This window comes from Natator depressus, chromosome 28, assembly GCF_965152275.1.
Source record: "Natator depressus isolate rNatDep1 chromosome 28, rNatDep2.hap1, whole genome shotgun sequence".
In the NCBI taxonomy this organism is placed as follows: Eukaryota; Metazoa; Chordata; order Testudines; family Cheloniidae; genus Natator; species Natator depressus.
In genome coordinates, this window is record NC_134261.1 from 12,453,549 (window position 1) to 12,464,334 (window position 10,786).

General features: G+C 66.2%; 1 protein-coding gene across 1 annotated transcript in view; it reads right to left on the minus strand.

The window, feature by feature from the left end:
* The window catches only part of LOC141978887 (phosphoribosylformylglycinamidine synthase-like), a 29,011-nt gene extending 18,456 nt beyond the window's left edge, over positions 1 to 10,555 (minus strand). Inside the window, exons 1-12 of the mRNA XM_074941233.1 lie at positions 10,507 to 10,555; positions 9,209 to 9,314; positions 8,071 to 8,208; positions 7,420 to 7,537; positions 4,541 to 4,682; positions 3,193 to 3,328; positions 2,837 to 2,942; positions 2,261 to 2,447; positions 1,740 to 1,845; positions 1,305 to 1,445; positions 967 to 1,091; positions 423 to 551 (exon numbers count right to left, since the gene is read on the minus strand). Coding sequence (XP_074797334.1) covers positions 423 to 551; positions 967 to 1,091; positions 1,305 to 1,445; positions 1,740 to 1,845; positions 2,261 to 2,447; positions 2,837 to 2,942; positions 3,193 to 3,328; positions 4,541 to 4,682; positions 7,420 to 7,537; positions 8,071 to 8,150 — 1,270 coding nt within the window. The 5' untranslated portion in view covers positions 8,151 to 8,208; positions 9,209 to 9,314; positions 10,507 to 10,555. The remainder of the gene's footprint in view (positions 1 to 422; positions 552 to 966; positions 1,092 to 1,304; positions 1,446 to 1,739; positions 1,846 to 2,260; positions 2,448 to 2,836; positions 2,943 to 3,192; positions 3,329 to 4,540; positions 4,683 to 7,419; positions 7,538 to 8,070; positions 8,209 to 9,208; positions 9,315 to 10,506) is intronic.
* Positions 10,556 to 10,786: the final 231 nt, after the last annotated feature.

Below are 10,786 nucleotides of genomic sequence, written 5' to 3' on the forward strand. Positions count from 1 at the left end.
CGGGGGGTCTCGTTATCTGGAAGGCAGGATAAGGGAGGTGACTAGACCTGCAGCCTGAAATCGCCCCGTTTGGGCCAAGGAAAGGGGGCAGGGGGTGAAGAGACAGACGGGCTGAGCCAGCTCCAGGGAGGACAAACCCCGGGCAGGAGAAGTCGGGGGTGTGAAGATGAGGTCAAGGGGGGGTCCCAGGGTGGGGAGTGGAGGGTCCCCTGGCCCATGGCCAGGTCGGGGAGGGGCTCAGGGCTGGAGGGATAGCGTCCAGCGGCCTGCTCCCAGGGGCAGGAGGGCCCCCATGACCCCGCAGGGAGGGGCTGCAGAAGGTGGGCCTGAGGAAGGGGTCCCAAGGCCTGGCAGAGGAAGGGGAGGAGGAGGTGGTGGAGGGGGGCTGTGGCTGGGGGGAAGTGGGGCCCCCCTACTCTCACCAGGGATGTGCAGGTTTCCGAAGCTGTACCCCGCCGTGCCGGCGATGACGTGGGCCCCACGCCCCGTGCACTGCACGTCCCGGATCCGCCCCCCTGTTCCCGTTGCGGCGCCGCTGAATGGGGCCACCCCTGGGGAGCACACGGGGGTGAGAGCGAGGAGACACCCCTCCTAGGTACCCCCAAAACACACACCCCAGAGTGCCAGGCCCACAGCTGCCCCAGACAGGAGACCCCTGCACCTCATGGACGGGGGCGTTCGCATGGAGAGCAGGGAAAGCGTGTAGCATCCACCCCTCCACAGCCCATAACCCCATGCACTGCCACCCCCCACACAGCCACACTACCTCCCCCACAGACCCCTGACCCATGGACACCCTCTCACTCCCCCCACATTCACTCCCCCCCCCATGGATTTTCCCCAATGTCCCCCCTGCAGACTGCCCCACAACCCCCTGGCCACGCCCCCATCCCACCCCATGGAGAGAAGCCCCCCATACATATATATTCCCCTGCACACACACAGCCCCCCTGCCCCCGCACTGACCCGTGGGGAAGTTGTGGGTCTCTGCAGTGAAGATGACATGCCGGGTCGACGTTCTCTTCTCGAAGCAGCTGGGGCGGGACGGGTCGCGGGGCCACAGGGAACACACGGCCCTGCCCTGGATGGCACTGGGGGGAGAGAACCCGCCACAGCCGTCAGCCACGGAGCCCCACCCCCATCCCTGCCCCAAGGGGGCGGGGGGAGAGCATCCCAGCCATGGCCACCAGCCACAAAGCCCCACCCCCATCCCTAGCCCAGAAGAAGTGAGAGTTTGAATCCAACCCTGGCCATGAGCTCGAGCCCCATTCCCATCCCCACGGATGGGGGTCCCAGGCAGGCACCTGCTGTTGTCCGAGAACTTGATGACATTGTTGGGGTTGCTCTTTTCCTGGGTCCGCATGATGGACTCGAACAGCGACTCCGAGACCTCCTTCCCGTCCACCAGGAGGCGCCCTTTGAAGAACCAGTGTCGGCTGTGCTCGCTGGGGGGCAGGGATGAGGGGGTGAGACAGGCACATAGGGGGGCCTTTCCCTCTAGATGGGCGTGGCTCCCATTCGGCCCCAAGGCAGGGACTGGCTGGCCAGAGGGGCAGGGAATAGGGCCCGGGGCCTGTCTCCTCCAGGGGATGTTGACTCCGATCCAGCCGCAGGCCAGGGACTGGCTGGCTCAGGGGTGCTGGGAATGGGACATGGGGCCTCTCCCCTCGAGGGGGCGCCGGCTCCCATCCGGCCCCAGGACGGGGGACTGGCTGGCTGGGGGGACTCGGTGCCGGTACCTGTTGGACTGGGCCAGGTCGAAGCACTCCACGCTGGTCGGGTTGCGCCCGAATTTCTTGAAGAGCTCAGTGTAGAAATCCAGGTCCCAGGAGTCGAAGGCCAGGCCTGCGCGGAAAGGGGGTTAGGGTGGAATGGCGGGGGGGGCAGAGACCTTTGACCCCCAGCTCTCTCCATGGTGGGCAGAACCCTCCCCCCCCACAGGACATCGGGGGGCTCGAACCCAGGCTGCTTGGGACATTGCGTCAGCCACAGCTCTCACCCCACCCCAGTCATTCATCTTGCAGAGCCCCAGCTTCAACCCCTGGGTGTCCATCTCCCCCGCCCCCACGCCCCACCCCAACCTCTGCAGTGTGCTCAGCCACTCCCCACCCCCCCGCCATACCCAGCTCCCTATGCCCAGCCCCCCAAGCCTGACTCCCATGATACCCAACGCCGCCCCCCCAGTAGTCCTGGTACTCAGCGCCCAGACCCTCCCCAAGTAAGCAGGCTCTTCCCGCCCCAGCTCCCCCTCCCCCCATACCCAGCTCCTGGTTGGCTCGCTCCAGCTCGGTGCGGCCCCCCCCCAGCACATCCACATGCCAGGTGGGGGCAGGGCGGGTGGCCACAGCAAAGCTGCGGATTGGCTCCTTGTAGCGCTGCTCCATCATCCGGTCACTGAGCACCGCCCCCAGGGCGGCCTCCTCAGAGGGTGTGGGGCGTCGGGCACACTGCCAGGGAGGATGGGGTGAGAACAGGGAGCTGTCTCTCCTCCCCTTGGGTGAGAAAGGGGACCCAGCGCCCGCCCCGCGAGGGTGACAACGGGAACCTCCTGCCCCTCCCCACTGTGGACAGGCACTGGGGGTGGAGGGGGGCTGAGAACTAGGATCCCCCCCTATCACCAGGAGCAGGAAGGGGAGACAGACAGACCAAGCCCCCCCGTACCCCCACCTGTAGATCTGGGCATCGGGGAGGAGTGGCAGCAAGCGGCCCAGAAACTCCCTCCCACCCCAGAGCCCCATTAACCCCACAATGCTGGAACCTCCCCACCCGCAGGCCTCCCCACCCATCCCCCAGGGGTCATCCCCTCCGTTCCCAGGGGTTCCACATCCCCCCTCACCTGCAGCAGGTAGCGGCGGGAGCACTCGACACGGTCAACACAGTTCAGCCCCGCGGCCCGGCACACGGACACCACGTTGGTGGAGAACGCCGTGGAGAAGTTCAGCCTGCGCCAGGAAAGGGTTAACACACAGCCCCAGCCCCACAGCTGCCCCTCCACTCCACACCACCCTCTGCTAAGCCTCCCACCCCGCTCCCTGCGGCACAGCGCCCCCTAGCACCTCACTGGGGCCAGTCCTGTCTGCCAGGGGAGAGCACCCCTTACTGAGCCCCTGGCCCGCTCCCTGCAGCACAGCGCCCCCGATTCAACTCCCGGCCCCCAAGGCACGGAGCCGCCTGCTGAGCCCTGAGACGCACCGGGGCCCGATCTCCACCAGCAGGTCGGTGGGCGCTGGGCACAGGAAGGACTCCGTGGCAACGTCTCCGGATTCAAAGGGGCAGCCGAAGAGCCAGTGCAGCAGCTGGGTCTCCTGGGGGCTGGGGGGCGACGCACCTGCAGGGGAGAAATGGGGCTGTGATACCCAGCAGGCAAGGGGGCTGAGGGGTCCTGCCAGGTAGGGGAGCCCCCATGGGATATGATGCCCACTTCTGCTCCTAACGTTCTGTTCGCTTTTTGACGGCCGCATGTCGAGTGGATGTTTTCAGAGAACTCGCCACAATGGCTCCGCGATCTCTCTCTCGAGTGGTAACAGCTAATTTAGACCCCGTCATTTTCTGTGCAGAATTGGGATGATGTTTTCCAGCGTGCATTACTTTGCATTTATCAACACTGAAATTCACCTGCCATTTTGATGCTCAGTCACCCAGTTTAGGCCTTGCTGGAGCCCTGGGCTTAACTAACAGTGTGACCCAAAGGCTGTGAACCAGAGGAGGCCGGGCCTTGGCAAAATAACACCACACGAGGCATTGGCTAGCCAAGAAAGCACAGGCCTGACCAGACAGGATGGAACAAGAACACCCAGAGTTCTCAAGGAGTGAGGTAAACACATTCCTGAGACGGGACAGGGACATGGCAACCCCCTCTGAAGATAAGGAGGGGCTGACAGGAGAATGGTTTGTTCAAAGCAGCAGGTACGAGGAGAAGGGTGGTAACTAACAACGTCTGCAGTGTAATGCCTAACGTGCTTGTACCGAAGTCACCGGAACGGCCTCTTTGTCCAGCCGCGGGGACAGTGTCCGGACTGAGCTGGTACCATTGTCGCGGGCACACATGGGTTAGTGCACCTGTCACCACAGAGCCAGGGCACTGGTACTGGGCTTCGTCGGCAAGAAACCGACCCGAGCGCCTTGGCCACTGAACCGAGCCGGTGGTCCTTCTCGGAGCTGAAGCGGGGGGGGGCGGGGGGATGCGGGGCTACATGCCCCCCAAGATTGCTCAATTACAGGATGTGTTTGGGCTCCCTCCCTGCTGAGCAGCTGAGCCACGAGCTGCCCCAGGCAGGGAGAGGCAGAGGAACAGCTGGGAGCTGCTGCTTTCCGGGAGAGGGAGGGTGCTGGCGGGAGGGCGGGATGGACCATTCGATCCTGGCCCTGCCCCGTCCACTCCCCCTGGGGCGCCTGGCTCTGGCGGCTGTCGGAAGACAGGACGCTGGGCTGGACGCACCTTTGCTCTGACCCAGCCTGGCCGCCCTTCAGACTTGCCCCACCCTTTGGGGGTTCCAGGACCAGCTGCTCCAAGAAGCCTCGTTCCCCCCCCCCCCCATACCTGTCCAGCTGACGTTGTAGCACAGCTCCCTGTGCAGGGCGCGGACGCCCCGCAGCACCGCCTGGGCCGAGCGCAGCAGGGAGCCAGGGACACCCTCCGCCCCGGGGCGCTGGAAGTAATGCAGCACGGCCATGGCGGGGTCCTGGGGGGGGGAGAACAGGGTCAGTGTCCAGCCAGACACCACCCCCCCCACTGCACCCCCATACACCACCCACAGAGACCCCCCCACTGTGCCCCCCCACAGTAACCCCCACAGCACCCCTACACAGCCACACAGCACCCCCCACTGCACCCCCATACACCACCCACAGAGACCCCCCCACTGTGCCCCCCCACAGCGCCCCCCCACTGTAACCCCCACAGCGCCCCTACACAGCCACACAGCACCCCCCACTGCACCCCCATACACCACCCACAGAGACCCCCCACTGTGCCCCCCCACTGTAACCCCCACAGCACCCCTACACAGCCACACAGCGCCCCCACTGCACCCCCATACACCACCCACAGAGACCCCCCCACTGTGCCCCCCCACAGCGCCCCCCCACTGTAACCCCCACAGCACCCCTACACAGCCACACAGCGCCCCCACTGCACCCCCATACACCCCCCACTGCACCCCCCCACTGTAACCCCCACAGCACCCTCCCACACACCCCCCACAGCACCCCTACACAGCCACTCAGTGCCCCCCACTGCACCCCCATACACCCCCCACTGCACCCCCATACACCACCCACAGAGACCCCCCCACAGCGCCCCCCCACTGTAACCCCCACAGCACCCCTACACAGCCACACAGCGCCCCCACTGCACCCCCATACACCACCCACTGTGCCCCCCCACAGCGCCCCCCCACTGTAACCCCCACAGCACCCTTACACAGCCACACAGCACCCCCCACTGCACCCCCATACACCCCCCACTGCACCCCCATACACCACCCACAGAGACCCCCCACAGAGACCCTACACAGCCACACAGCGCCCCCCACTGCACCCCCATACACCCCCCACTGCACCCCTGATACCCCCATGCCCCCCAGTGCCCCTACACCACCCCAAAGCACCCCCACAGACTGCTCCCCGCATGCCCACAGTGCCCCGTATACCCTCACCCCCCCCAGTGCCCCTACACCACCCACAGGACCCCCGCATACCCCAACCGCACATCCCGACACCGCCTCCACACCACCCACAGCGCCCCCTGCACCCCCGGTGCCCCGCACCCCCAGCGACCCACCCCACAGCAACACCCCCAGCACCCATAGCGGCCCACCCCACAGCGCCCACCACAGCACCTGCAGCCCCCAGCACCCCCCGATACGCCCCCACCCCACAGCACCTCCCATACACCCACAGCAGCCGACCCCACCGCACCCCCCATACACCCCAACCCCACAACGCCCCCCTGCACCCACACGCCCTCCCTCCCCCCCACGCACCTACAGCGTCCCCCCATCCCAGGGCAAGGTCGAGGGACGCCCTCAGCCAGGGAACGTGGGGCAGGAGCAGCAGTGCCTCACAGCCGCCCCCCCTGCTCCAACCAATACTACCGGTTTGAAAAAATTGGTGAGAGCGTGGAAACCCGGGGGGGGGGGGTGCCCCACGGGGAGGGGAGGGGCAGCGTGCAGCGCGGGGCTGCTACGTCACCATGGACCCAGAGCGGGGCATGACTCAGCCAGGTAAAGAGCCTCCTGCGTGCGCGTGTATCACGCACGTGCCTGGCGGGTGGGGGGCCCCATGCGAGTGTCCCGTGTGCGGCGTGGGTGAGCGCTGCCGATTCTGGTGGGGAGCAGCAGGGCGGCCTTTGGGATCAGCCCCCCCCGGCAGGAGGGGTCCCCCAAGCCGCTACCCACAAACCAGCCCCATGTCTTGGCCAAGGGCAGGGGGTGCGCAGCCTGGGGGGGAGAGACAGGCGGGGGGCCAGCCTGGATAATGAGGTCCGCGACTCCACACACACACGCCGGCACCCCAACCATCGAGGAAGGGTTTGTCTGTCATCGCAGGCTGGTGGGGGGTGTCACGGCATCTCCCCCGCACCTGGACCGGAGGGGGGGGGGCAATTCCTGCCAGCCTGCAGAGCTCCCCGCCTGCCGGAGGGGTTGTTGGGCCACATGCAGAATAGGGGACAAAGAACAGGCTTTGGGGGTTCAAAGATCGATGTGGCTGGGGGGGTCCTTTTGAGTTGGCAGCCGGACACTTCAGGGGCTGCTCAGCAGCCTGCCCCCCGAAAAGACAGGCGACCGCGGGGTGGGGAGCCAGGGAGCGTGGAAAGCCGGGCACTGGCTGGTCTGTTTTCTCCGCTGACAGAGACACGCAGGGTCCCTGGCACATGGCCCGGTCGTGGCCCTCCACGAGCAGGCCTGGCACAGGGGAGGGCGGTGAGGGAGGCTGACCTGGGGGGCATGCGTGGCAAGGAGAGACTTGGGTGCCCTCGCTGGAACATGGAGGGGGAATACCCTGAAATTGTGGGTGGGGCCAGCAGCCGTGGCTGGGGGCAGGTGTAGGCCTGGCTTGGCATGAGTAACGTATGTACGGGGGTGGGTCTCGTTATCTGGAAGGCAGGATAAGGGAGGTGACTAGACCTGCAGCCTGAAATCGCCCCGTTTGGGCCAAGGAAAGGGGGCGAAGAGACAGACGGGCTGAGCCAGCTCCAGGGAGGACAAACCCCGGGCAGGAGAAGTCGGGGATGTGGCGATGAGGTCAAGGGGGGTCCCAGGGTGGGGAGTGGAGGGTCCCGTGGCCCATGGCCAGGTGCGGGCGCGGCTCAGGGCTGGAGGGAGAGAGTTCTGTGACCCGCTCTCAGTGGCTGACCGGAAGGGGGGGCCCCATGCTGAGCAGAGGGGGGGCTCTTGGTGCTGCCCCCTCCACACTCACCAGGGATGTGCAGGTTTCCAAAGCTGCACCTGGCTGTGCCAGCGATGGCTTGGGCCCCGTGTGCTGCACGTCCTGGATCCGCCCGCCCCAGTCTTCGCACCGCTGAACAGGGCCACCTCTGGGTGGGAGAGACAGGGGTGAGAGCGAGCAGACACCCCTCATTGGTACCCTCCAAAACACCCCCCCCAGACTGCCACCCCAACAGGCAGGAACCCCCATGCCCTATGGACTGGGGCATGTGCATGGGGGAGCGTAGCATCCCCCCCACCCCATAACCCCCATGCACTGCCACTCCCCCCACACCCACTCACACATGCACCCACCTGACAGCCACACTGCCTTCCCCTACAGACCCTGCCCTATGGACCCCTCCCTACACACCCCACAGATTCACTCTCCCTCCTGCACACTCCCTCCCCATGGATAGTCCCCAATGCCCCACTGTGGAGGGGCTAGGACGGGATGGGTTGTGGGGCAACAGGGAGTAAACAGCCCTGCCCTGGATGGCACTGAGGGGGGGAGAGAACCAGCCACAACCATCAGCCACGGAGCCCCACGCCATTCCTGCCCCGGTGGTGGGGGGAGAGCAAACTGGCCATGGCCACCAGCCCCAAAGCCCCAGCCCCACGGATGGGGGTCCCAGGCAGGCACCTGCTGTTGTCCGAGAACATGACGACGTTGGGGCTGCTGCTCTCCTGGGTCTGTATGATGGACTCGAACAGTGATCCCATGACCTCTTCCACATCTGCCAGGAGGTGCCCTTTGAAGAATCAGTGTGGGCTGTGCTTGCTGGGGGGCAGAGATGGGGGGAGGGGTGAGGATGTGGTGACGTGGGGCTTTTCCCTTGTTATGTGAGTCTTACTGTTGAGCCTATGTGAGTTTTACTGTTTTGCAGGAATAGTGTGTGTGCCTCAGTTTCCCCGTGTGCTGCACCAATGCCTTGGTGGTGAGAATAGGGGTGTGTGACTTTTGCTGAGACGCTGTGGGGCAGGTGAGGCTGCTCCAGCTGCCTGCACATATGCTATGACCGGTGCCCTTTGTAACCTGAGACCCAGGAGGGGGATGCAACCAGGTGACAACCCCCTGACTCTCTGCCCTGGAAGCCAGACAAAGACAAGGGGGCGGAGGGGGGGAGAAGAGGGGGTCTGAGGTCGGTTGCTGGAAATTGGCAGTCTGCGGGGACTGGAAGAGGGGGAGTCCAGGGCTTCTGGCCCAGGACTCTGGCTGAAAGTCACCGATTTCCATGCTAACAAGTTCTGTTCTATGCTGTGTTCCTGTCAGCTGTTTTCCCAGCTGGCTGAGAGTCCCGTCTGACTGCGGAGTTGGGGGGCAGGACCCTCTGGCTTCCCCAGGACCCCACCTGGGCGGACCCGCTGCGGGAAGCGCAGGGAAGGGCAGGGGAGGCTGAAGGCTCGGTCAGACCCAGGAAGGGGGAAGCTGGGGAAGCGTCTTGCCCTGGGGACCGTCTGCTCCCAGAGAGGAGACTTCCCCAGAGCCCTGACCGGCTTGTAGTGCCAGAGAATCGCCCGGGGACCCCGTGACAGAGACACCCGGACGGGTGCGGCTCCTATCCAGCCCCAGGGTGGGGAACTGGCTCACCGAGGGGGAACCGGGGAAAGGGACGCCAGCTCCCATCCGGACCCAGGACAGGGGACTGGCTGGCTCAGGGGACTGGCTGGCTATGGGGTGCTGGGAATGGGACATGGGGCCTCTCCCCTCGAGGGGGCGCCGGCTCCCATCCGGCCCCAGGACGGGGGACTGGCTGGCTGGGGGGACTCGGTGCCGGTACCTGTTGGACTGGGCCAGGTCGAAGCACTCCACGCTGGTCGGGTTGTGCCCGAATTTCTTGAAGAGCTCAGTGTAGAAATCCAGGTCCCAGGAGTCGAAGGCCAGGCCTGCGCGGAAAGGGGGTTAGGGTGGAATGGGGGGGGGGGCAGAGACCTTTGACCCCCAGCTCTCTCCATGGTGGGCAGAACCCTCCCCCCCCACAGGACATCGGGGGGCTCGAACCCAGGCTGCTTGGGACATTGCGTCAGCCACAGCTCTCACCCCACCCCAGTCATTCATCTTGCAGAGCCCCAGCTTCAACCCCTGGGTGTCCATCTCCCCCGCCCCCACGCCCCACCCCAACCTCTGCAGTGTGCTCAGCCACTCCCCACCCCCCCGCCATACCCAGCTCCCCATGCCCAGCCCCCCAAGCCTGACTCCCATGATACCCAACGCCGCCCCCCCAGTAGTCCTGGTACTCAGCGCCCAGACCCTCCCCAAGTAAGCAGGCTCTTCCCGCCCCAGCTCCCCCTCCCCCCATACCCAGCTCCTGGTTGGCTCGCTCCAGCTCGGTGCGGCCCCCCTCACTCCCACAGCGCCCCCTATACACCACCCCTGCTCCCACAGCACCCCCTCTACCCCGAACAGCACCCCCCCACCCACAGCGCCCCCGATACCCTCAGAGCACCCCCCCACACCCACATCACCCCTACACCCCCACAGCGCCCCATACACCTCCCCCACACCCACAGCGCCCCCATAAACCCCACCGCACCCTCCAGCGCCCCCTTTATCCTTAGAGCACCCCGCCACACCACCTCTATACACCACCCCTGCTCACACAGCGCCCCACACCCACAGCCCACACCCTATACCCTCACAGCACCCCCCCACACCCACAGCGCCCCGATACCCTCAGAGCACCCCCCACACCATCATCCCTACACCCCCCAGTGCCCCCTTTACCACCCACAGCACCGCTCCACACCCACAGCGCCCCCATACACTCCCCCCACACACCCAGCGCCCCCCGCACCCCCCCAGCGCCCCCATACACTCCCCCCAGCGCCGCCCCGCACCCCCCCAGCGCCCCCATACACTCCCCCCACACCCACAGCGCCCCCGATACCCTCAGAGCACCCCCCCACACCCACATCACCCCTACACCCCCCCAGTGCCCCCTTTACCACCCACAGCACCCCCCACACCCACAGCGCCCCCATACACTCCCCCCATACACCCAGCGCCCCCCCGCACCCCCCAGCGCCCCCATACACTCCCCCCAGCGCCGCCCCGCACCCCCCCACGCGGCCAACCGACCTCATGGAACCAAACCCCGCTTTCCCGCCACTGTGTCGTCACGCCGGGGGCGGGGCCGGGGCTGGTGGCGGGACTCCTTTGCGATCAGCCCCCCCCCCCTCCGGCAGGAGGGGCCCCCCCGAAATCCCCCCCCCACAGCATGGCCACGGCGTCTCCCCTAGACCCGGACCGGGGCGGGGGTCACGGCATCTCCCGCTATACCCAGACTGGGGCGGGGGTCACAGCATCTCCCCTAGACCCGGAGTGGGGGGGGGTCACGGCATCTCCCCTGTACCCGGAC